Source organism: Phoenix dactylifera, chromosome 1 (genome assembly GCF_009389715.1).
Source record: "Phoenix dactylifera cultivar Barhee BC4 chromosome 1, palm_55x_up_171113_PBpolish2nd_filt_p, whole genome shotgun sequence".
Classification (NCBI taxonomy): domain Eukaryota; kingdom Viridiplantae; phylum Streptophyta; class Magnoliopsida; order Arecales; family Arecaceae; genus Phoenix; species Phoenix dactylifera.
In genome coordinates, this window is record NC_052392.1 from 37,393,410 (window position 1) to 37,420,143 (window position 26,734).

Genomic DNA, 26,734 nt, shown 5'->3' on the forward strand with positions numbered 1-26,734 from the left:
TAATATTATATTCCTTACACAATTCTGTACACAGGACTATCAAATTTTGCGAACCAAAATCAGCACTATACGACACATATCTACCTAAAAAATATATATATAACGTCAAATAGGTAATCATGTGACAAACAACTATCATATTTCATGCAAAAGCAAAATCATAGATGTATTAAAATAAACATATACGTTTGCATATGCAGTTGACTATGCACAGGCTAGGCTTGTCATATCTACCAACAACTGTTGTCGACAAAGATATGGTCATGTCAAATTAATTTGAAATCAATGTTTAGATAATTTTATATTATCCCAATTGAAGGCTAATAAATAAATAAAAATTAGAATTTTATCTCAATTTAGAGATTAAAGTATAAAACCCTCTACTAAATATCCTCTTGCCTGAATGATTGCACCTCTAAAAAACAAAAACCAATAATCAAAAAGAATTGTAAAGTAATTACGATCGATAGTGAAAAATACAAAAAAAAAAAAAGACAAAAGATGGCTGATAGCAATATTTGACAGCACGGATTAATGTATGTATGTATGTATGTATGTATTATAATTTGTGCTTTTTAATCACAAAAAATCTAGCAACAACCAACTTTGCACTATACCTGATATCCAATATTTTTTGGATTTGGATATGCATAAAAAGTGCTAATTGAGTTTAAATTGTATTTGGATTTAAGACATATATATTATGTTCAGGTATACGTATAGTTATATCTGACCTGCACACATTTTTCGATCTAAGGCATATATATTACGTTCAGGTATATGCATGGTTATACCTTACCTGTACTCGTTTAATTGACAACTCCCTAAATATATGTATTATTATTAATTAATGCTTTAATCAGTAGAATGATAAACTAAAACAATAATAGTCATTGTTTGAAGATAAGTGTCATAAATGCCTATGCCGAGTGCTAAATAATTATGTGCACAATATGTTGCATTAATTGGTGTATATATGTGAGTACGTATAGATCGATTTTCAGACTGCCATTTAGTGTTTTATTCTCTTTCTCACAGTAAAGTAGGAGCTATTGGCACAACATGTGCAACTCGCATGCATTGCAAACATCCAAAATGATTTTATTTTCCCTTTTAATTCAGGGAAGGTGTGGTTTGAGAGTGTTAGTGAGTTGAGTACGAGTTTGGTTTAATTGGCTATATCCATATCCAATCCTAAAATATGATTTAGATTACTACCAAACCCAAGCTCAAATTCAATTAAAACTCTATTCCCGAACCCAAAATTAGAACTTAAAAAGATAGGGTAATTAGATAGAGTTTTGATATAAATTGGGTGTTCAACCATTTATTTTCTATAGATCTAGACTATTTTTTAAAATTACTTACTGCACCCAAAATGTACCCCATGGGCTAAGAAGCATGAAAAAAAGATAATGATAGAACATACTAAAAGTCGTACTAAAGGAGAATATCTATTCAATTATTATCTCGTCACTTAAGCATCCGTGCATCCAAAAATCATGAGATAAAAATCCTGCAATAATCAAGCTCAGTTAAATGATAAATCGCAGCAAATATGTTGTAAAGACCAGAGAGTAACAACTAGTAATCTTAGCCTCACACGACTGAAATTAGGTGAAATAAGATGGGTTACAATTTTTGTTATATTAAGAAGAAAAGGTTGATATTATACACTTGCATCCATACAAGTTTTGGCAGAACAGTGAAAAATCTGCCTCTCATTTCAAGGGCAGTGAAAATGGGTAAGTACAAAAATAAATAAAAGGAAAAAAGAGAAGAAAAGTGAAGGAGAGGAGGCTGCCAGCCAAACAAAACTCAACTCCATATCCCTCCCCGGCCCAATTTAGAACACTCACATGGGCCAACACCTTCCCCCCATCCACATCAGAGCTACAGTAAAATCAAAAGCCCTTGTACACTCCCCTACATGCGCGCGCATGGATCAGGTCACGTGAACTAAATTCAAAACCGAACCGACTTAAACCAGTTTCTTAAAACAAAACCAAAACCATATTTACAAAAACCTCTTGAAACCGACCTAAAAAATTTAGTTTAGTTTGGTTTGGTACAGTTTATCGAGTTGATATTCTAATTTATATATAAATATAAATTTAAGAAAATTAAAAAATAAAATTTATATATATAGATATATATAGGTCAGATAGGTTTGGGTCGGGTTAGGTTGGTTGGAATACATATATTTATATATGTACATATGGGTCGGGTTGGATTAGATCGGGTCGGTTTGAACCAGTTTTTTGAAAACTTAAATTGAAACCGAACCGAATTTTTCAGTTCAAGACTTTTTCAAACTAAAATCAAACCAAATTTTAAAATAATAAGTAATATGAACCGAACTGAAAGGACTAGTTCGAATTGGGTATGCAGTTTGGCCCTTTTTTGCACATCCATCAGGGATAGTGACAAACATGTACACATATATAGTCAGTTTGGGTTTCAAATATGGCTCCACCTAAACCTAGAATCGAAACTAAGCCAAATCTTTTCAATTCATAACTTTTTCAAACTGAAACTAACTATTTTTTTTTAAAAAAAATGATATAAACCAAACCGAAAAGATCGGTTCGGATTAGGTATGCAGTATGACCGATTTTTTGCACACCCATCCTAAATGGTGACGACCATATATATATATATATATATATATATATATATATATATATATATATATATATATATATATACATATAATCAGTTTGGGTTTCAAGTATGAGTTCACCTAAACCCAAACATGATCCAATAAAAGTTGAAGATCATTTCATGATTAACATTGTGTCGACAATGCTGTCATCGTACTACATGTCGGTATTCAAGTTGCCGGAATAGGTTATCAACAGAATGGATAAAATGAGGAGAGCTTTCTTGTGGAAGGGTGCAGATAGTGTTAGTGGATTCTATTGTTTGGTGAATTGAGACATTGTTTGTAAGACAAAGGAGCAAGGAGGCTTGGGGGTCAAGAACATTGCACCAATGAACCAATCACCCGTGGGTCGAATAATCCGTGATGGGGTCAGATTACCTGCTCATACTACTCGAAGAGGAAATTGGGCGTAAGAATGAGGAAAGTCTCATAGGACTCTTCCATTTGCATATCTCGCTGGATAGACTAAATCCACATAAAGTGCAACAAATAAGAAATTCTCCAAGTACTAAATACTACATAAAGGAGTAACCAGCCATGACTCAACGATTCAGAACTCCTCCTAATTAGATGCATGATTTTGCAACGAGATGAAGTCTTTCTTTCCTTCGGCTTGTGAGCCCTGGAGCTTCGGCCATGTCCATCTCCTCTCTCGTCATGCCGGAAGGCAGCTCCCAATTAAACCGGAGTACAAGATTCGCCAGTGCGAGCTCTAGAGTAGCAACTGCAAAGTTCATTCCAGGACAAATTCTCCGACCAGCCCCAAACGGTATGAACTGGAAGTCATTTCCTCTGAAATCCACGGTATTACTCAGAAATCTCTCGGGTCGGAATTCCTCTGGCGCCTCCCAATACTTTGAGTCTCTTCCAATGGCCCAAGCATTGATGAGGACTCTAGTTTTCTTGGGGACTTGGTAGCCCTGTATCTGGCAATCATCCATGGACTCGCGTGGAAGTAACAATGGAACTGGAGGGTGGAGCCGCAGGAGCTCCTTTACCACAGCTTTCAAGTAGCTCATTGCACTCAGTTCCTCCTCTCTGACCAAGCCTTTTCCATTGGCTATTCCTCTCACCTCATCTTGCAGCTTCTTCATCACCTCTGGGTTGCGAACAATCTCTACCATTGCCCATTCCAGGACTGCATAGGATGTTTCAGTTCCAGCAGAAAACATATCCTATAAAGAATGTTAATTAGGAAAATTAGGATTAGAGCTTATAAGGATAACCAATCATCAGAGAAGTTTATCAAATAATTTGACCGTTTTACATAACGGGTAAACATAATGGATGAACAATATTATATTTGTAATTGTGAATAACAAGAGGTACTTCTAACCAAAAATAAAATAACAATGGATAGGCCTGCAATTAGCTGGGTTGATTCCGAGCCTAGTATGACTCAAAGTAAATTGGGTTTGACCCAATTTATGCCTATATCTGGACACATTTAGCAAACAGGTTCAACCGGTTCGGGTCCATGAATAATCGTATAGGCCTATTGGCTCGGTTAAGTTGACCAGACCCATGAATAATTTTTTAGACTCACCAGGTCATTGAACGGGGTTGGATCAAGCATAACTCGAACCCAACCAAATGCATTTGGGTTCCAACTGAGTCAGGTCTAAATTTAGGCCTAATATAGGACAAAAAAAGAGAATAGTGCACAATTCTGTATGTATTTAGAAGAAAAATAATAATAGCATGAATAATGGATGGAAGAATCATTTAAAAAGAAATATTATATAATGATTTCTGGTATTAATATTTTGACAAGAAAATGGTCTAATCTGATTAGTTGAATCTTCAATTTGCATATCAATAGCCTTGATGCCTCACCTACGAACTTGCGAACCCAATCATAAATTTTTTTGATTGAATTAGATCGGGCAGGCTAACTTGAGTTAGGTTATCCAACATTGGACTAATCTTTAGACTTGATTAGTATCCATGCTAGGTCCAGTCTAGGTTGAACAGGAAAACATGGGACCTATATAACTAGCTCAATTTTCAAACAGGTCGTCTTTTTTGACCTGGACCCACTCCATGGGCCTAAAAATAATTGGGTTCTGCTGGGCGTGGCAGGGTCAAAACAAGGACAAGTCATAACTTGACGTCGACACATTAGCAACCCTATTAATGGGCGTTCGATGCTCATTTTGGAAGCATCGGACATGAAGTCTTCCGTTACCAAAAGGTTGACGCGACCATGGGGCTCGTTAGCTTATAAACTTTCCACTTGACCCCGAAGGTCAAGCTTCACAGTACGAAAGCTTGAGAATGCGAATGCAATATTCGGGTGGCTTTTGAATCCCTTATCCTCAAAACAAAACAAAAAAAGGGACAAAACAAAAGAGAACAAGGATGCATTGCTGGTGACGGATGCACAAAGGAAATCAGCAATACTTTGAGGCAAATCACCAAATAGATGTTTGACAAGAATGCCCGGGGTGCAAGTTTTGCTGTTCGAAGTGATAGTGATACTTTTGTAACCATAGGTGGTGTTACTGTTTTTGATACTAGCTACAGTGTCGATGGCTAAATTGGAGGCATCATAGGAGCTACCCTACGACGGCTATCAAATGGCTTTCTAATCCAACTCATTCATGGCATAGATATCATTCTATTTTACAGTACAGCTAAAAATTAATGAAACCATTATAATGTTTTGAGATTTTGTATATTTGTAAAAAAGTGAATAGCGTTGTTGATTAGATGGCAATATATACAGAATCTATTTTATGGGCGCCTATGGTTGATCTTCATTTTCAGTTTTATAATATATATATATTTTTCACTCTCACGGATGTATTTTTTTAAGTTTCATTTAAACCATCCGATTTAGAAAAGAGAGATGTATACTTGGGTATCAGCAGATTACCGATAAGATTCCTTTGATTTGCTCTTTGGTGAGGCTGCGTTCTTTGGGGAGATCAGATTGATTATTGGAGTCCTCTTGAAGAGACATCAGCAGGTCCACTAGGTTGTTCTCATGCCTGCCATCCTTCATTCGATCGCCATGGTCCTTGATCACCTCGCTCAGAACACCATCCCATCTCTTAAACAACCTTTGGGCCCCTGTGTTCAGCCCTAATAACGCATCCAACCATGCAAGTGACGGGAAATAGTCTTCAAAGTGGAACTGCCCGGCTATGGCAGGCATCTCGTCTATGAGCTCACGCAGCAAATCATTTCTACCTCCTCCTCTGAAAAATTTCCCTGCCACCGCTCTCGAGATCATGTCATTCGCAAAGGAATTCAAGACCTTGCTCATATCCACTGGAACCAGTGCTGCAGAGGCTTCAGAAATCTTCTCCATCATGAAGGCCACTTCTTCCTCTCTCATGAGACGAAAGGAGTGCACTTTTTGGGCACCAAGGACGTGGAGGGCGCAGAGCTTCCTCACAAGTCTCCAGTAGTCACCGTAAGGAGTGAAAGCCAAGCCCATGCCTTCATAAAACGCGATTCTGATGGCCTTTAAAGAAGGCCGGCTGGCGAAGACGAGGTCTTGAGTCCTCATGATCTCCTGGGCGATCTCAGCGGAGGACACGACAAGGGTCGGCACCCGGCCGAGATGGAGAAGCATCAGGGGTCCATGCTTCTCTGCGAGGGCTCGGAGAGAGTGATGGGAGAGAGAGCCCAGCTGGAGGATGTTTCCAATCAGAGGAAACTTGGGTGGAGAAGGTGGGAGCTTGATCTTTTTCGAGAGGGCTCGTTTGGTGCTAAAAATTAGTAGATAGAGGGGAAAGAGCAGGAGAACTGCGAGGAGCAGGAGGACGAGAAGCTGCGGTGAAGGAGACATCGTTTGTTAATTAACTAATCTTCTTCTCAGTCACCTCCATGCACGCCATCCGACCTCCTTTAATAACTCAAGAGTGATGAGTACTTTTTCAAACCGATGCTGTATTTTTTTTTCGCCAAAGAAACCGATGCATGTATTGGACGTACACGGATCTTTCTTTTTGCTGGAACATTGGACACGGCTCTTTCTCGTGCATCCCCTGCATCTCCACTTAAATAAAACCCTTCCAAAGAAGACAGCACGTTATGGGCTGCATTAAGTTTAGGTTAGAAATTTCTTGGCCACTTTAATAATTGCTTGGGAAGTCCAACACCTCGCTAGTCCGCGCCGATGTACACAAATAGTATCTTTTACAAAAAATTCTCGCATTTCCTTCGCGTCAAACCCGCCAACTAAGAGCTGTAAGAAGTTGGTCCCATGCTCCCCTCATCGTGATTGGACCTTCATTCATCTCCAAGTTCTCCAAAGAGCATGTAGATTCGTCCACCTCTCATTAAGACATGACATCAAAAATGATGAGACGCCTATGGGGAATCGGGACTTAATTATGAGTAGATGGGTTGCCGTCTCAGAGCATCGCTTCAAACTCCAATAGTAGTACATACAACTATACCACTAAAAGCTTAGAGGATAAATTTTGTAGGTGCAGCCTTGCTTCAAATTCCAGCACTAGCGCATTAAATCGTCGTCAGAAACTTGACAAAGATAAACTTGGCAGGCGCAGTCTCACTCCAAATCCTAGCAGCTTCTACTCCTACTCTTAATCTAGTATGTCAGTTTTTCGATACATTCGTGATCTAGCTTCTACGGTTGATTAACTTGCAGACATTTTCACCAAAGCTCATCCTCCTAGCTCTGATACCATATTGAAAAAGAAGAAAAAAAAGAAAATTGTATTTCTGCCTGCCTGTTACAGTATACAGGAACAGTCTTTATATAGAATAGAAGGCCGACAAAGTTTGGCACAATCAATCACAAATCAATCAAGATGAAGTTTGATAAGACTGACTAAGTTTGGCATAATCAATCAATCAATAAATTCTAACACACTGTATAATGGGCATCCAACCGTTTTTAGCCTTGACCTTTCTCGTGTGCAATCTATTCTTCAGCGTAATTTACAAAAAATAGGGGAAAAAATAGGTTTCACAAACATAGAAGAAAATAGGGCATCTGATTCTTCAGAATTTGGCAATCATTGGCCAGAATCAAAGCTTTTAAGGACTATGAAAGAGGGAGGGAGGCTAATCACAAGTTACCGACTTTTTATCTAACTTTTGGCGACGGTTGACCATGGCAGCAGCGTTAATACAGTCGATGATTGCAAAAGAAATTGAAAAGGAATTCGTCTAACGGTTTCGATCGAAGCTCTAGATTCTTCGGTGAGGTAGAAGAGAAATAAGGGGAGAGCTCTAAATAGAGCTCGGCCCCGACCAACCCAAGGAGGTTCCAGGCACATGCACACCATGTGCTTTTTTTTCTTTTTTTCTTAGCCAACTTTTTTGGCCCAATTATTACGTGCCGGTCATCTTAGCCAACTTTTTTGGCCCAATTATTTTGTGCCGGTCAAATAGACCGAGCCCAAATACTCGGTATCCCAGGCACCGTGGCTTTGTTGCTTTTTATGATAAGGACAAAGCTCTTCGTGGTTGAAAACAGATAGAAAGCAAATATAGGTGAAGTTTAGATTTTAAGATTTTATTTTTGACGGTGCTTTCTTCCTTGTTCTCGCCTTCCTTCCATTCAACCATCTCAATCCCCAAGCTATCGCAAGAAAAACTCGAGTTCTTTTGAAGCTATTCCCCTGTCTCACGAGTACATGAAATTGAGAATTGGTTCTCACAAACAAATTAAACAAAGTAAATCATGCGAGAACCATGTGTATCATGCGAAAATTAAGCACATCGATGTAAAGTCTCATAAGATAAGAGAGTTGGTTTATTATGGTGACATATTGCTCGAGAAAATTTATACTTCTAAAAATGCAACAGAGATGTTGGCAAAATCCGTTACTGTAGACAAGTTCAAGCATTGCTCGGACTTGGTTAACATTTCTAGATGCTAGAGAGGAGGTGTTCCAACCTATCGGCATCAGATGGTGTTCCAGATTATTTTTTCTCCTAAGAGGTGAATATTCGTTAAAATGGAGATTGTTAGAATAAGTGGCTCATATTGAGGTATTTGTATTTAAGTGGTATACTGCTATTTTAATGGAACGGAGTGAAGCAACGGTATATGCTTATCTTTGGGGCAATTATGTAGTGTTTTATTCTATCAAAAATACTGATAGGGATTGGGACTCTGGAGATAGGACTTAACTATAAATATTTTCTATTTTTTGTTATTTTAAGAGATAGTGATGTAGATACATTGCCGAATCAGGTAAAAAAATTTTTTTCTTCTCTCAATTTTTTTCATCCGGTTCGTCGTTTGGATTATGTGACTTGCGCAACAAAAACCCTTCAAAAAAAAAAAAGAAAAAAAAGGTGCATTGAATTTAATTATGACAGTGATATGACAGCATGTTACGGGCTGCATTAAGTTTAGGTTAGAAATTTCTTGTCCCACTTTGAATTTTGCTTGAGCGTGGACGGGAAGTCCATCAGCTCGATAGTGCGCACCGATTCTACGCAAATACTATCTTTTAGGAAAAATTCTCGCATTTCTTTCGTGCCAAACCCGCCAACTAAGAGCCATAAGAAGTTGGTCCCATGCTCTCCTCATCGTGATTGGATCTTCCTTCACCTCCAAGTTACTCCATAGAGCATGAATAGATTGCATAGATTGGTCGACCTCTCAGATTAAGACATGACATCAAAAATGATCCGACGCTTCTAGGGAACTCAACCGTTTTTAGCATTGACCTTCTTCCTGTGCAATCTATTCTTTGGCGTAATCTACACTTCAGCTTTCTTCGGCACAGTCGCTTTCTTGATTGCTTTGTGGTAAGGACAAAGCTCTTCGTAGCTGAAAACAGATAGAAAGCAAATCTAGGTGAAGTTTAGATTTTAAGATTTTGTTTTTGACCGTGTTTTCTTCCTTGTTCTCGCCTTCCTTTCCATTCAACCATCTCAATCCCCAAGCTATCGCACCAAAACTCCAGTTCTTTTGAAGCTATTCACGTTTCACGAGTACATGAATTTGAGAATTGGTTCTCGCAAACAAATTAAACAAAGTAAATCATCGACAGCACAAGAGGAACATATTTGAGGACAAAACCCTCTCAATTCTCGTTGGCAACCGGATAGCCAATGCCGCGCCTTCTTGTAGGGAAGACTACAAACAGCAAGCTGCATATAACCCCTACCCCCAGCGGCAAGATGTCCAAGACCTCCTTGGTCTCATGCTTCGGCTGTGGATAGAAGCAATCGACCACATTCTTGTCTCTTAACGCCACCGATGCGAACACGAGCACCGAAAGCACCGCATGCACGAAATCTACGAACCTTAGCCTGTACTTGGACAGGTCCGGCGGTGCCGAGGAGGGCGGCAAGGGGTAATCGAAGAGCCACATCCCTCGAAGAGTGGCGAAGCCGTGGTATAATCGCCCGTCCGGCGATCGAAAGCTATCTGTGAAGCAGGCAAGGAAGCAGGAGGCAGCGAGGAGGAGGAGGAGGCTGCGCGTCATGAACCGGGTAGCCGCGTCGCATGAGCCATTCTTGGTGAAGACCGGGGTGAGGAGGTGGAAGGCGAGGAGGGTGCCGGTGGGGAGGAGGTTGGCCAAGTGAGCCGTGCTTGTTATAGCCTGAGCCAGTGCTTGTCGAGAGAGGCTGGCCGGGGGTGGGAGGGGTTTCTCTATTAAGCTTTCTTCTTCCTCAAAGGATTGTGTTTTCGGAGTTTTGGTAGTCTTCTCGGTTGGTGGTGGTGTTTCTTTGATGCTTTTGGATTTGGTTCGCAGAGACATGGTTGTGAAAACTGGTGTCGATTGAGGGGAGATGAGATCAATAGATCTATGGTGATCGGTTCGTATATGTATAGGGATTGTCTTATCTTGCACGGAGAGGCTTCGTTGGTGATTGGCTTTTTTGACACGTTCAGGTCTTGGCCCTCAGGTGGGTTTGGTGGGGCAACGCGTGAAGCTATTGATCACATCACATTGGCGGATAAGACATTGTCCTCATCCATCAAAAACACGAGCTGCCACAGCGGGATTTTTGTTTGATAACTTCTAAGCAATTTGGATTTTGGAGGTAGGCGAAGTTTTAATGCATTTGCCAGCTCTTGATGCTCCAAGTCGAAGCATTGGATCCTCAGATGGACCCATTCGATCGGAGTATGGTGGTACTTAATGGATAAAATAGTTGTTTGATCACAGTAGCCGATATTGTATTGGGCTTCCAATTATTATTGCTTTTGGTTGGAATTTCAAATATTTAATTTGTTGTTGGGACATCACTATATATTGGCCAGACTAATATTGCACTATTTTTAATGATCTAATTCATCCATGGATGTACATGCTATCATTCAGATGCGTAAGTTACATGACATGTGGGTAGCTTGAGGCAAGAAGCCATCAATGGTATGTTGGATAAACATCTAAATCTAAGAGGCTCTGAAATGTGCCTGCAACATTTAAAATCTTTCTGATCACTTAATCGTACATGTAACGCAAATGGCATATCTTAGTAGGGGCATACAAGTGAGTACGATATTTCTGAAAAAAAAAAAATTGGTGAGACGTGCGCGACTTTTAATTGATTCTGTCGAAGCAAGTTGAAGAAGGAATGTGTGAAGGATGAGAATGAAATCGAGGGCAGATTGATGGATAGATGCATGGTATTGTTACCATAATTACTGTATTTGCAACTATAATTAGATGCAAAACTTTTCTCAAAAATTAATCCAGATACCCAATTTGGACCTAACCTGTGTAAGAGGTATTCCAATGTAGCATCAAACACGGCTCAGCTAATATCCTCTATAGAAGGCACATGATTGATATTTCAATGACTAACTCAACATGCCAAAGATGGCATTACTTCGCATCAATCTTATACCAATTAGTTGGCACAAACAAAAAAAAATAGAGCATCACTATGTATTTTCATTATACCTAAAATAGCTAGGCTCTATTTGTTTTGTATTTTTGTTGTAACTTTTGCACCAAACAATATGATTCACCCTTATTTACAAAGTAAACTATTAGATCGTGCAATGGCCATTTTGAGATCTATGCAAGTAGATGAATATAAAACTTCGAAATGTTTGAGAGCTATGTAGTATGCAATCTAATGATAGATGTCATAAAAGAAAATTAATCGTTCGTCAACACGAAAGATACAACCCAAGCATCTATTTGTTCAGTGTGAGATATGATTGGGAATAAAAAGAAAATTAGTGCCACCGGAAGCTGCAAATTGAACCGTGGCAACGTTAAATATAATGAAAAATTCACATGCCTCGTGTTCCAATTATAAGTTACGGAAAAGATTTTGTTTTTTTGATGAAAGTTACGGTAAAAGAATTGGCATATCTCTACTTCCCTTCGGGTTGACGTGCCTCGTATTTGACCACAGCCTTGATGACTAGACGTCTCATTCATTTCCGGAATGTTTACGAGTTCCTGTACCAAGACTAAGAGCACAGCATGGAAGCAAAGATGGAGTAGCTCAGCGCCTCAAGTAAACGGCATCCCTCTGCAGCAAGAAAGGGTAACCAATCCCCCTCCTCCTGGAAGGAAACACCACGAACAGAAGGCTCACCACGAAGCCAACTACAAGCGGCACCGTATTGATCACCTTCCGCGGTATCCGAGGGTAATAGCACAGCACTACGTCATTGTGCGACGCCGCAAACGTCAGAAACGCCACCAGCGACAGCACTGCATGGAAGAGGTCCGACCATCTAAGCTTGTACACCGCCGGCTCCGGCGGTGCCTTCCGGCGCCCGCTGAACGTCCAGATCCCTCCGAACGTTGCGACGCCGTAGTACAGCCTCCCCGAAACGGCTCGGAAGCTATCGGTGAATGTGAAGAAGACGCAGGAGGCGGCGCAGAGGGCGACGAAGGAGGCCATGAGCCAGCGGTTGAGGTCCTCGCACCTGCCGTCGTTGGTGAGGAGGGGGGCGAAGATGGTGAAGGTGAGGATGGTGGCGGTGGGGAGGAGGACGTTGAGGCGGGCGGTGCCGCCGAGGATCAAGTTGAGGACGTAGATGAGGTTGGGCTTATCGGCACTCTCGTCTTCAAAGCGGTCAGAGCGGCCGTCAAGGGGCTCGATGAGGACTTTGCAGGTGTCGTCCTCGTCTTCCATTTATTGGGAGATCAACAGATGGAGAGAGAGAGAGAGAGAGAGAGAGAGAGAGAGGAGGGGGGGTGGTGTTGGGGTTGGGTGGTCAGATTTGTAGGCAGGAAGTTTGGATGCTTTGGTTATGGGAGAGAGAGGAAGGTCGAGCTCGCAAGTTTGAATGATGCTTTTGTGGGACAGAAAGAAAGGATGAATCGAGGCACGGCTTTCGGTGCCTGCTTTAGTTTGAGAACATGGGATTGCTTCACCTACACCACCCTAGGATCATGAGATCCTTCTTTTCCTTGTCTAATATTGATTCCTTTACTTTATTTTAGGGAATCAGATTATTGCAGGTGGCTACCATGAGAGCAGGAAATCTGGTTTCATACTGAGGCAGAAAAGGCATCGCACCCTACCCATAACAATAAGGAAACCAGGGGGAAGCTTTAGAAAAAGTAGCATTAGACCTGCCCGGGATCTGTTGCTTGCAATCCTGAGCCATGGAAAAGGAGCAAAGTTGATTGATCTGAAGGATGAGATCTCCAAGCCCCACCAAAGAGGAATATGCGGCAAAGACTTCAAGATTTACGAACAATTATGTTGGGTTGATGATGCTCATGAACTTCTTAAGAGATCCTGCCTGTCCAGCCGAGAACATCCTTCAGCTAGAAATGGCAGCGCTGTAGGATTCAGATGGGGGCACGTTCCAGTGAATGGTCTCCCTAAATCACTCCTTATTCTCCAATTTATTGCTCTGTATCAGATAACCCAAACCTTCAATCAAGCATCATGCCCTCAGCATGGCCTGAATACCCTTGCAAGCATGGGATTTGCAAATGATAATCGTTACATGTGTTCTCAAAAAATAATAATCGTTAAATGAAAGGATCACCTTGAGCAAAAACTCTAAATCAAAACAGAGCATGCTATCGGTTTGATCGGGAGACACCAACCATGCATGTTAATGAAAGCCAAAACAGCGGAAAAGAATAGTGCTCCAAGCATTAAAATGCACAAGGTAGCAATAAACCTCCTTACTCCTGGGAATGAACGGTCAGGTCAGCCCGAGCAGAATGCAGGAAAGCCCATAAACACTCAACTGTGTCTGTAGCAAGATATTTTGCTGGTTGCTGCACAATTAACATTAATACCAAAAATATTTTGTAGCAGAGTTAAGGAAATTGTCCAAACTTCATGTTCAACAGATAAGACTAAACAGTGAATTCTTGGCAATTGAAGCTAAAATACACTGGATGTGCAACCAATTGAACCCTATAGGTCTTTACTGTTGTCTTGGGGGGCAGAACCTATTGCTTTGGGAATCTTGAAAAATAAAAAATCTATACTTTCCCGGAAAAAAAAAATCAAGACTTTTCCCCTTTTTTTCCTTGAGTGCATGAATTGTAAGGTCAGATGTAATAATACATGTAAAGCTGACGGAAAGAGAGAGCTCCAGAAGAAATCATGGGGATCGGACTGAGTCCTGACGCCTGAGAGGAATGCCCTCAGGGGGGTAACCATCTTCATCAGCATGTTTTGGGAGGCGCACAGATAAAGATGGTGAATGACCTGTGAAATAGACGAGCATTACACAGATTTAACCACAAGTTTGATGAATATGGTTTAAATCCAAAAATATAAAGCCACATGGGTGAAATACCATCAGCCATGTCCTTGGTCTTGTGAAGAAGAAATGTCCCAGAAAGGATTGTGATAAAGCCACACATCTCTGTGACTATTTGTGTTGGATTTTGCCGATCCCAATCCTGCAAGTAATAATATGACAATCTGATTGTTATTTTAAAATATACATATAAAAATCGCCTTTACATATGTTCTCATGCACCAAACTGCTCGCTAGGCTGTAAATATAAAGTTGGTGAACTTTGTGCCTGTGTGCGGGTGAGTAGGGAGGGAGTTTGAAATATCTCGACACAAATGAAGGCTAAACTTAGAAGAAAATGCTCAAGCATCCTTTATCGATAAAGTGAGAAGAACCTAAGAGATTTGGTGTCAGACATGCATGGAGGCAAAATGTTTCTACATACTGGATCAAGACAATGGTGAAGTTAAAGAAAATAAGATTGTTAAAAATCACAAGAATAAATGACAAGGGATGATCGACCAATTAATTGACAAGAAAAGATACAACCAATGTTATTGTTTTCTGAGGGTGCTTGGCTGCTTAAAAAGCACAAGAGGTTCTGCATGTCTTGGATTTCAAAAAATGAAGCACCACAATGACATCCATCATATCAAAATTGTTTTTTAGAAGTCACCACAAAAACTCTAAACTGTAAAAAGTAGTGAGGATAAGAGATGAGAATACAGATTAATTTACAGATCAAATCTAAATTGTTCAAGTGACAATAGAAATGACGACCCAATCAAATTGTTTTCATGTTCATTTCGCCTATTCCCAACAGCTATGAAATTAATTCTTAATAATGACATTTATTTGTGGTCTATATGTCAGACGGGCATCCAGAAAGCTAACAATGAAATCCCTAACAAGCTACCCAACAGTATTACATTATCCGCAGCCTTGGTAAGAAGTGATTTGTTTGCTGCTCATATATGTTATATAACCTGCTATTGCATGTCTATTCAACATGATATCGTTTCAATCCAATCTAGGATCCTCCTTTCTACCATGGAACATTACAGCTGCCAATGGCAATGCTGATATTAATAATTTAACGTTTAGAATATTCATAAAACTTCCTCCAGAAATTGCAAGGAACCCCTTTTTTTTACACCTGCAATGTGTATATTCTCTATTACAATGATGGTTGAATGATAGACGTAGACGGTACCTGGGAAACTACATTGTTTTGTGCCAATTTACTGGTTTATAAGGCCCCAAAAAACATAAAGGGCTCGTTTGGTTCGCGGGAAGTATCTTTCCTCCTAGGAATATGATTCCTGGGAATCAGATTCCTAGGAAGAAGATACCTAGGAAAGTACTTTTGGCATGTTTGGTTAACCATGGGAAAGTGACAAATTTCCAAAGTGCTTATGTTTGGTTGACCATCCACTTTCCTAGGAAAGTTATGTATAATTCCTATTATGCCCTTAATAAAAATTAGGTCTTTAATGCCTCTTTAATGCTTCTTTAATGCTGAAGGGTCTTTTTGGAAAAAAAATAAAAAAGGAGTGATTCCCACCTCATGGGAAAGTAACTTTCCCATGTTTCTCATGGGAAAGACTTTCCCATGAAATGTGGGAATCATATTCCCATGGGAATACAACTTTCCCATCTCTCTCCTTTGAAAACTCCAACCAAACAAGAGGCATTTCATTACTTTCCCGTTGACCACACTTTCCCCCCTCCTTTTCCTGCGAACCAAACGAGCCCAAAAGGTTAAATTTGACTTGATCAAGGTACTAAATGTTCTCCTACCTCATCTGCTAGGTTGTTAACCATTAAACAGACTGACAGTATATGGCTTCTTTGAACATTATGTCGCCATGCATGAGTTTGTGTTATTCAGTTGCAAAACATGTTCGCATTCACATGCTTCTGATTTTAACAGTTAGTGAACAAGTCTAACATGTAGAGGCTATCAATATTATTTTGTCAATGCTATCAAATGACAATTGATATGTTTCTAATGAGTAAATCCCTGGGGAAATAAAAGATAATCTTTTGACTTCTGAAAGCAATCAAAAACTTAGTGATCCAACAAAACAAATATTAATGCAAAAAATTGCCATCTGTTTAGTTCAAAAACCCTAAAGTATCACCCCAAAACAATCAACTACGAGAATGGATGTAGAAAGAAAAGTTTGTTTTCTTTACACTCTTGATAGTCCTAAGGTCACAAAGTTCAGTTTCTGTTTTGGAATTGGCACACCAACAACAAAAAAGTTTCAAACATGTCCACCTTCTGCAAGCGATTCTATGATCCAAATCTGCACCACCCCAAAAGTTCACCATGCAGTGAGGGAGTTAAAAGCTAAAAGCTATACATCCTCAAACAGAGGTAAACTTAGTGCATGAGAAACCATGATTGGAAATATTGGTGCAAATAATTTGAAAATAAATTACAGATGTAAGTAATTCCCAAGATGATAGTCATAAGAGTTGAATGTAAACGGGAAAGACCCCAAAGGTTTGCAAGGTTAGAGGAAAGCAAGATAAGGATGAGACAAGACAATGCAGTGACTTCTGACGACTTTTCTGAAAGTATCGAAGTTGTCACAAGAAAAAACAAAAGCATCTTCTAGAAATTACTATGCAAACTATCATGATTATAGATTTATCTCTAAATAAATCAACAGGAAAGAGTTCTAATGAAGAAAGTAATGGCATATAGTTTTAAGATAAACCTTTTCAAAAGATTGAACTATGCTGCACCAAAAAAAAATATTAAACTTGATATTTGTGATCAAAATTTGATGATATACACAGAAACAGAATGTCAAATCCATGACCACAGACCAATATTGCATGGAGACAGGCATGATAATTGGACTCAGACTCATGTCCATGCGTCCGACTCAGCAAGAGGGAAGAAAAGGGAGATACAGCAATAAGTAGAAATAAATAATTTTAACTAAAAATATATTTTAAGCATCACATAAAAGAAAATATTAAAAATATATTATTTCTTAAGGTCTTCCAGTATGCATATTTCTCATCCAAACCTCCTGATTAACTTAAAGATTTTAGATATCTACATGCATGACCAATCTCTACAAAGAAGAAAAGCTCACTTTTGATGCTGTTATAGTGGGATAAACTCTTGGTTGGAAGAGTTCAATTCCCTAACAATTATTAGAAGCTCCAATTAGAAAATAATAAATATTCAAGTGCCTGACATGTATCCAACATGGATTCTGGGAATTGGATGCGAGTGTGCATGTAGCACAACAAATGACCGAGGCTCAAGCATGGAAAGAAGCCAATGAGATTCTCTGGGTTGACCACCAAATCCGTTATCTTGTTGGATCATCTCAAAGAGAGACCTCTTGACATAAAGCAAGCTCTGCACGAAACACAACTTGACCTTTTCTATTGGCCGACAACTTTGTTCTCTCTTTTTGTTTGTGTTCTCTTTTGGGGCATTTATGACATTATCCATTTTTTCCTGAGCCCATGGATGGAGTATAAGACCAACTCGGTATGAACCGATAACCGACGTTCTCCAAAGAACATTAAAGCCACACAAGAGGTAACCTGATCAGAGACTTGCACTGGTAATGCCAAAAGCAATGTTAAGGAGCACTGACAAGTGTGACCAGCTACTGTGAGATTATGTTGCTTAAAACAATGATAAGCTTGTGGCCTTATCTTTTTAAAGTTGTCATTATCAACTAACAACTTGGGTAATCAGAAAGAAGCTTCACCACATAGTTATGAGCTAGTTACAAAGATGGCTGCTTACATGGCAGTTAGTTTGCATTTCTTACTCCACTAATGTAACATCAGCCAGCATTTAATGTCAACAACAAATGATCTGGTGTCACTACTCAAATAAACGGTTCACAAATAATAGTTACCTTGAACATGATCACACTAGCCAAAATGGTTAAGGATGTAAACATCACATAGTATATGGGTGATACAACTGCTGTGTTGAACGTATCAAGAGCCTGCAAATAAAAATGAACTTTAAACATATCCACAAGCATTAAAAAATCAAGGGTAGTACCTAACAACAATATCAATTAGCAATAGTTATCAAGAATAAGAAATTTAGTAGAGTAACAGACATGACAAAGTTAATAGCTGAACATGGCAAAAATTATATTTCCTATTTCTGTTCCTTCACAGATGTAACAATAGTCCTTTACAGGAAAGGTGAAAGTTCACCACCATTCCATTGAGTATATATAACAATATAAAAGGGAGCCCCGTCACGCAACCCCTAGAAAATGTAAAAAATAAAACAGAACAATAAGGAGGTTAAGGGCCATCAGTCTCACTTCCTGGCCCAAACAACTATACACTCACCAAGTCCCCACACTCCAGACGTAACATTAATTAGTTTTTCAGAGTACATATTTATGCATATTAATAATAAACAAATGAGCTTAAAGTAGTTGCATGAGCTTAAATTGGGACCTTTAAGGTATATCTCCTAATCTTCCAACAAGCCTTCCACATTTGATGGAAGGCTCCTCTTTAGCCTGAAGTAGTATTGAAACATCCAGGATCACGTTATAGAGGGCTAATATCAAATTCACTAACCACTAATAACATTTTGCTAGGTCCTTCCATGACGTCTTTCCAACTTAGAATATGCTCCATGCCAACCCATAGCCAATTTTATTTTAATGCTAAGATAAGAATTCTACCCATTATGAACAAACATAGCCATTTAATGTAGAACAAAATTAAATATCTCAAATATATGTAAATTCCGGCATGAGAGATTTTGATGCTATTTGCATTTTTTTATTATTTTAGTTTTAAGTACAAATTTTGGTGGGAAACATCGCATGCATCTACCTTACCAAACCAAATAAAGCACAAGGAGAGGTGTATAATTTTCTCAGCATCATTTCAGCAAAGATTATCCCAGATCAATATAAAAGAGAACAGAAGCTACTTCAAAGTATTGCAAGAGTACACACCATCAACAACTTTGGATGGAAAAAAAAGAAGGGGCGCAAGGAAAAAAGCTAGTGTAAATACACAGCTTCCAATGATCTTGTGTCTCATAAGTTGAGATGTAATAATTAGCAAGACTAAGGGCTAAGGAGAGAAATGAAAACACACACAAGTTATAGAAGAAAAGTGATGGGACACGCTAAAAAGATAATAGGTTTAAGAATAAAATAGTTGCAAGAAAAGCAAACGCTGCCGGTTTTTTATTTTCTAAGGCAGTTAATAAAAAGTTCTTGGAGCAGATAGTTGTTATTGGCTTGGTATAAGTATACATGTCCATCAGGCAGTGTACGAAGAAAGCTGAGTAAGTACTCGAATTAGCAAGAGAATCCCATTGAGGTTGGAGGCAGGCATGAGAGACCAAAAACTAATAAATAATGGCGGATTGATGCTGTGGTAAAACTGATGACTTTTCAGTAGCATAAACCTGCAGCAAGAATGGCCTCTAATACCTACCGACTGACATAGATGCGCTTACTGTTAGCACTCAGAGGAAAATGACAAAGGGGAGCCATTTGCAATGCAACATTGACTGCTCATAAGGGAATATAATCGAATTATAAATAGGAACTGCAGAAGAAAGCTTCTAAATAATTCGTACTCAAACAGATTATATAAAATAGTAGAATTTGAGAAACTACAATGCACGCAATTTGCAGATGACATCACATGAAATTAAAAAAGTTATACACAGTTGGATCTTATAGTGATATTGTAGAGAAAACACAAAAAGGGTCTAAATCATAGTAAACTACAAAATAAAATTTAAGTAAAAATCCAGATGACATACAAACCCTAGTCAAAGGATGCAACAAAATTATTTCTGACTTCTGAGGTTTTTGAACAAAAGTGCCAATAAAATAATATTAGAAAACAACAGAGAGCTTCAAAATTAAATTTGAAGCTACCAACTTCTCTACTTAAGGAGGTATAACATGAATGGTCCAAGAAATATAATCTTAAGCATGTACGCCATACACATTCAGTCAATTCTCGAAATCAAAAGCTTTCTTTGTAATAAATTCTCTTGCAAATCCTGTGATAATTAGATTAAGAAGTCAAATAGATGAGGCCCTTCCTGTAAGATTTATAAAATATTAAAACTAGAATTTAAGTTCATAGTTTGTTCATTCTTTACTACTTGATAATTAGCAATGAAATATTAGTATCCCTACATCTGAAAGCATAAATATATAAGAAAAGGAGACACATTAGTTTCATCTCTGAATTTACGGCTACTATCATTTATGGAGTAATGCTTTCAAAATACAAAACAATCCCTAATTGTGGGCAAATTTCAACACTTACAAACATAACTACACTTTTTTGGTAAACAGAAAGATAGCCATACCTTGTTCAAATAGTTCACTTGAGTAATCACACATGCAGCTACAACTATTGTGAAAGCCCAAGTTTGGGGATAAATTAACTGATTCATCCCCGAAAATGTCAACTTCAGAGCTATTCCAAGAGCTTGCACACTCATGACCTGCCCATGTGGAAAAGTAAGAAAAGAAAATGCTATGGTGACATCTAAAATTCAAGAACACGAAGCCAAGATAATTGAGGATGAGTGCTATACACAAGAACATACCGATAGAGAACCTACAAGAGAGCAAACACCAATGTACACCATAATATGTGTCTGTCCATAATGGGGGACAAAATGGAATATAAGCACAAAAACAGCAGCAATTACTACTGCTGCATAGAACAGAAAAGCTGCAAAAAAACAACAATTACGCCTTAGCAATTAGCATGAATCATTATGGTCATTGAATAAAAGGATGACTACAGCCTTTGTTAGTTACACTTGTATCAGGATGAACTAAAATGACTATTCCCTCATATAATTGGGATAGCGGAAAACAGCCAAAACCTGGTTCAGTAGCCAGATCCCATACTTCCTTAACAGATTCAATCTCACGCTCCTGAGGGGCATGGAGAACAATTGTGGTTGATCCCACAACACAAAGAACACATCCAAGAATGCCAAATATGTGCAGCCTCTCCCGTAAAATGATATGTGCAAGAGCAGCACTGTAAGACAAATAGTCGGTGATAGCACATAGACATATTAGAAAATGCAATACACACACACACACACACACACACACACACACACACACACATATATATATATATACTAGCTAATCCAAAAGTAATTTGACATGAGACTGGGGGGCATGCCTGATGATTATGCTAAGTGCACCAAGAGGAGTGACCAAAATGGCTGGAGCAAATGCATAAGCTGCAAAATTGGCAACTTCCCCAACAACCACTGTTGCATTAGCGTCAAATTATTAGTATCTGTTCCTCAAAATTCTCAGCAATGACATTACATGAAGTGGCGTATTATAATAAAGTGCCAAATTCCAAAAAAAAAAATGAAAAGAAAAGAAATCCATAATGGTTGGGGTGCATTACCATAGAAATGAGGCTAGGCTAAATGTGTGACAGGGACATCATTTACAAATTAAACAATGACATTGAATAAAAAGAGAAGTTCAAGAAATGGAAGATTTATACACTCAATCAATAACCGAGTCAGATCTGGTGTACCATAGGAGAATTTAAATTAAAAAGTCATCCATCTTGCTATAAGAAAAAAGGAAAGTCAAATTTGAATTCTTCAAATAACCATTTTAACACTTTTAAGTATAACAGACCAATTCCATACAAAAAGTTAATTGCACGGCCTAGAAACCTGCTTTAAAAATTGAAACAACATTTTTTTAACCAAAGAAGGAAAAAATGATACCACATTTGATTCAAAGGATTGAACACTCACTTGTTATCATTCCTATCCACCAAAGTGGTTCGTACAAGTAAGAATAGCCTCCAGATCCTGTTACGAAGTCAAAATAAGTTAAAATGCTTCGAAGAAAATACCGACCCAAAGAAATTAATACAGAAGAAGCCTGAAGTGCAAGAAAAGTAAAGCATACAGGAAAATCATGAACAGTTAGAGCCATAATCAACCTTATCACAATCTTCTAAGGTGGAATATATCAATCTTCTCCACTTTTCAAATCATCATTGCAGCACTTAAAAAAGAGCAGAAAATGTTTCAGTTAATGCGAAGCGCTTTTCTTGATGATATAAGTATTTTTCAGCTGGCAACTTCATTTCAAAGGTCTATAGACGTAAAAGTTCACAATTTCAAGCAGGTCCAAGGGCCAGATATGTGTAGCTGACTTATGTTGCTTAGGTGTCAAGCAAGTGAGGATGACCAGCAAACAGCCAGCATGCAGGCAAACATGGCACAAATGATAAATTTGGAGTTTGGGTGCTGCATGTGGTTGAGATCTTCCAACAAATAGCAAATACGCAAGCACAATCTGCAGTGCATTAAGAAAGTGCTATGGCAGGAAGAAACAGTAAACTATGAGCATTGTAACCCTTGGTGCTAGATAAGGTAGCCTATCTTGGAGATTTGTTCAGGCTTTCCACCCAGACATTGTGAGGAATTCTTCATGTTGAGTAGAGTCACGATTGCTTAGATGTTAAGTAAGGATTTTCACCCAAGGTTTTAAATAGCGTGGGACGGACCATCCCAATATTTCCATGGAATAGGATGCCCTGCATACGGATGCTCATGATGGTGGATGTCTTGTGCCATCCCAGTCCATTTCCCAAGCTGTCGTATCCCAACACTCGTGGAAAACCCATAGAATAAAAAATGAAATCAACCATCCACCAAATATGTCTTTTATTATGTTTGAGCATTCATTTCACATATGTCTTTTATTATGACTTGTGGAAAATCCATAGAATAAAAAATGAAATCAACCATCCACCAAATAAACCAAGAAGGATGGCATGCATAAGAACTATTTATTAAAAAAAAAAAAACTCATCTACTGTTTTAAAGAGACCCCCCACAGACTTTGGCAGTCTTCAGGCCAGCATGCTGATGCTATATTTTCCTACATGGCACTTATAGGTAGGTCAAATGCCTAGAGTGTGCCCAAACAACTCACTTAGGCCTAGGAATGTCAGCTTTTGACCATCTTTTGGGATGGAAGAGGCCTTAGGCAGGGCAGGTCAAGGTATTAGGCATGTCAAGTAGACAAATAATGATCCATATCATCTCTCATCATGCCCAAACGCCTGATGTTAGACAAATATTGGTAATTGTTGATAGAATGTCTAGTCACAACTTTGTACAAATATCCAGCAATTGATAAAGTTGCTGCATTAACTTGAATCCTTAAGCTTTTTCTTGCAGATGACCAACTTATATTTTTCTTACAATTTGTACAGAAATTTCGTATTCTATTAAATAGCATGTTGTGCACCACAAATATTAGTCCCTTCATAAACATAATAGTGTTTATGTAATGGGCTTTTTATTTCCTTTGACATTTTGATTTGTTTCTAATTTCATAGTCATTTTACATATTTTAAATTTTAGCTTTTTTTTCTTATTGTTTATCAAAAAATAATCCAACCGAATACTTGCTATCTACCTAAGCATCGTGCTCTCTACCTAAGCACTGTGTACTCTGTTGGTCATGTGCTGTGTTGCTCCAAATGTCCAAATATATAAACTGATCAGCATTGGTAACAACCAAAGCTTCTTATTGAGACTAAAGGAGGCAGCCAAGGTTTTAAATCCTGTGGGATAGGGATGCCCTGATTTCTCCACTAAACGAGATGCCCTAATATCCTACCCTATCCCAAAAGCAGGCCCAATCAAGCATTCCGGCAAGTTCCTCCATGTCTCTCCCCTTCTTTCTTTTATTTCTTTCTTTCTCTAATTGTTTTTTCTACCATTTCTTCCTCCTTTCCTTCCAACATTTCTTTCTTTTCTCCTTCCTTTCTTTCTTCTTTTTTACTTGTTTTCCTCTTCTTCCTTCTTCCCTTTCTTTCGTTCCTTTTTTTTGTTTCCTTTTTTGTTCTCTCCTTCCTTTATATCTTTCCTCTTCTTTCCCCATGCGGGGTTTTAAACCATCTTTCTATATAATCAGGAAAGAAAAGATCGAAAAACTATACTTGAATTTCAAAAACATAAAATTCTAGGGGATTCTCAAACAAGAGTCCTTCCCTACTTCAATCCCCGTGTCTCAATACCCCCCCCCCCCAACCCACCCCGGGGTTTTGGGTGGGTTCCTTTTTCAATCAAAAGAAGCGAGGTATGATCTGACAAAGGGAACAATTGATTGTATATTGTTGACTATGCAAAGTAGTGAATGCTAGTACGAGTGTTTTGAAAATAGATTCAGAATACTAGCTTATCAGACCCTGCACATAAACATCCTAAATTCGCTCAAACATGTTTTTTTTTTAAGATAAATTGATAATATATACATGTTTGAAATATGTACAAAAAGCTAAACCTTGTAACTTTCTGTTCTTAGTTTTCCCTGCTTTGGTCATTATTTGGGTCTAAAAGTAGTTTGGATCCAAAATGAGATCAACCAGAACTCATAAAACATGCCAAGAAATTTAGGTTGTTTTACGGAGAAAAAAAAAACTTGAATCACATAGATTTTGACAAAAAGATAAGTAACTAATGCACATGACAAAAAGATAAGTAACTAATGACAAAAATCTTAGGATTTAAGATTTAAGTAGCATGACCTATATATGGATGGGAAAGGCAACGCCTGTGATAGGTCTTGATAATATGATTGCTTCATGGACCTCAAGGTTTTCCTTTTTCTTCTCTTTTACTCTCAGTAAAGATTCCAAACTTCCACCTAGCAGATTCTCTTCCTTCTTCTTATCCTATTATATCTCATGAAACTTTCAATCAATCCCTCAGCAGTGCTACCTACTACAGATTGCAATACTATAAAAGTCACAATGTTAATCTATCAGCTGGATAATAATTAAAGATAAATATTACAAATCCTTCCCATTATTGGATATCTGAAGAAACGTGAACCTTTCCATAGCTAATGGCAAACCATCTTTTCAACTGAGACATTTGCACGTATAATCTCCATTTTTCCCTATCCTTCCTCCAGTAAAATTAATCGGCATCAATGCATCATGCATTCTCTCATTTAGATTCAACATGCTAGGCATCAAACGTTACTCAAATTTATCATTTACTGCTGAATACATCTAAGTGTCAACTCTCCAATACCGAATGTACAATTTTATATAAAACGATGCAACAAAGCCCAGATAGAACCCTTCCTATCGCTACCATACCGCACACAACACACTCTTATCCTACTAAATTCCAAGAAAGAATGCAGCATTACAGTTCAGATCACCAAATCCCGCAAAAAGACCACCAAATAAGGCAAAAGATAGAACCATTATCACATAGAGATCTAAGGAAACTATCTCAGCAAGAATCCACAGTTCAGATGAGCAAATCGGCCAAAATAACCACCAAACGAAGGGAGAAAAGAGAGAGAATCACAAGAAAGAAAGCCAACAAAGGTATCTACTCCGTACCTGCCCTGACCCCGGACGCGCCGGCCTTCTTCAAACCCTTCTTCTTGACGATGAAGCTGGCGCCGATGAATAAGCTCGAGGACAGCGCGAGGATGAGGCCCTTGATGTTGTCGGCGGACATCCCGGTGTAGGACTCCACCCAGCTCCTCCCCGACGCCGCCCCCGGCGCCATCGCGGAGAAACCCTATCGATCCGGACGCTACCTCGAGATCCCCACCACCCGTCCCACGGCGTCGCCCATGGCGGCGGCAGCGGCTTGTCAGCGGGAAGGGAAAGCACCCGCGCCGCTAGATTTCGGGACGTAGGGGACGGCGCACGCGGCGGAGAGGCGGCGGCGGGGTGGATCGGTGGTTACGGTGGGTCGTCGCCGTCGGTCGCCTCGGTCTTGTCGGAGATCTAGCGGCAGTGGGCGAAGAACTCGCGGAGAGAAGCGAGAAGACGTACAATGAGGAGGTAAGCGGGGAAAGAAAGTAGAAGGTTTGCCGGGGGGTGAATGGAAATATGATAGGCAGTGCTTATCGCCTTATCGGTTCTTTGTTCGTTGTCAGTAAATGGAGCTGACTGCTATATGGCAATATGCGGTTGGACAAAATCAGGGGGTCCGTAAGATACAAAGTGAAGTTGGTCCGCGGAGAACCAAATTGGTACATGTCACGAACCCGTTTTGTACATTTTTTGGGCCCCAAAATATTTTGTCTTTTTTTTTTACTTAAACAGATGATTTATACAAATTTAGTATTAAAAAATTTAAAAAAGTACTTAAAATATAGCATATTTCAAAGCACACTAGGCAGCAGCTTACTATCCGAAAGCCATCCAATCTCGTTAGCCTCTCTATAGACATGTATAATCTAGAAGACCATCCTACCATAGACCATATATTGGATGTTTCGAATCAAGAAATGGCACTCACTCGCACTGCCAACAGTCAACTGAACTCATTCAATAACTACGGTAGAATCTCCCTCAAGTAATATTGCACTCGCTGAATCCTCCTTTTTATATATATA

At 39.0% G+C, this 26,734-nt stretch overlaps 4 protein-coding genes across 4 annotated transcripts; all 4 read right to left on the reverse strand.

Moving 5' to 3' along the window:
- Positions 1 to 3,090: 3,090 nt before the first annotated feature.
- Positions 3,091 to 6,659, reverse strand: LOC103722230 (cytochrome P450 71A1-like). The gene is made up of 2 exons (XM_008812705.3): positions 5,544 to 6,659; positions 3,091 to 3,840 (listed from the first exon to the last, which is right to left on the reverse strand). Exons 1-2 carry the CDS (start codon positions 6,462 to 6,464, stop codon positions 3,232 to 3,234), a joined length of 1,530 nt encoding a protein of 509 aa, XP_008810927.2. The 5' UTR covers positions 6,465 to 6,659; the 3' UTR covers positions 3,091 to 3,231.
- Positions 6,660 to 9,548: 2,889 nt separating this feature from the next.
- LOC103722217 (protein DMP3-like) lies at positions 9,549 to 10,859 on the reverse strand. Its single transcript, XM_008812690.4, has one exon. The coding sequence runs from the start codon at positions 10,366 to 10,368 to the stop codon at positions 9,688 to 9,690; it is 681 nt and encodes a 226-aa protein (XP_008810912.2). The 5' UTR covers positions 10,369 to 10,859; the 3' UTR covers positions 9,549 to 9,687.
- An 816-nt stretch (positions 10,860 to 11,675) lies between these two features.
- LOC103722231 (protein DMP7-like) lies at positions 11,676 to 13,615 on the reverse strand. Its single transcript, XM_008812706.4, has one exon. It carries the CDS (start codon positions 12,713 to 12,715, stop codon positions 12,077 to 12,079), a length of 639 nt encoding a protein of 212 aa, XP_008810928.2. The 5' UTR covers positions 12,716 to 13,615; the 3' UTR covers positions 11,676 to 12,076.
- Positions 13,616 to 13,822: 207 nt separating this feature from the next.
- Positions 13,823 to 26,237, reverse strand: LOC120113020 (probable magnesium transporter NIPA4). Its single transcript, XM_039133445.1, has 9 exons — positions 25,725 to 26,237; positions 22,099 to 22,155; positions 21,498 to 21,588; positions 21,187 to 21,347; positions 20,902 to 21,029; positions 20,659 to 20,796; positions 18,197 to 18,289; positions 14,352 to 14,457; positions 13,823 to 14,260 (listed from the first exon to the last, which is right to left on the reverse strand). The coding sequence occupies exons 1-9, from the start codon at positions 25,894 to 25,896 to the stop codon at positions 14,154 to 14,156; spliced, it is 1,053 nt and encodes a 350-aa protein (XP_038989373.1). The 5' UTR covers positions 25,897 to 26,237; the 3' UTR covers positions 13,823 to 14,153.
- Between the last annotated feature and the right edge of the window lie 497 nt (positions 26,238 to 26,734).

Bases quoted from the DNA above. Each gene is read 5' to 3' on its own strand.
- LOC103722231 (XM_008812706.4), bottom strand. From the start codon at position 12,715: ATGGAAGACGAGGACGACACCTGCAAAGTCCTCATCGAGCCCCTTGAC.
- LOC103722230 (XM_008812705.3), bottom strand. From the start codon at position 6,464: ATGTCTCCTTCACCGCAGCTTCTCGTCCTCCTGCTCCTCGCAGTTCTC. The intron at 3,841-5,543 runs GTAATCTGCTGA...CATTCTTTATAG, and splicing joins AAATCAAAGGAATCTTATCG to GATATGTTTTCTGCTGGAAC.
- LOC120113020 (XM_039133445.1), bottom strand. From the start codon at position 25,896: ATGGCGCCGGGGGCGGCGTCGGGGAGGAGCTGGGTGGAGTCCTACACC. The intron at 21,030-21,186 runs GTTTTGGCTGTT...GTTTTTTTGCAG, and splicing joins GGATCTGGCTACTGAACCAG to CTTTTCTGTTCTATGCAGCA. The intron at 20,797-20,901 runs GTATGTTCTTGT...CCACATGGGCAG, and splicing joins CTCTTGTAGGTTCTCTATCG to GTCATGAGTGTGCAAGCTCT.
- LOC103722217 (XM_008812690.4), bottom strand. From the start codon at position 10,368: ATGTCTCTGCGAACCAAATCCAAAAGCATCAAAGAAACACCACCACCA.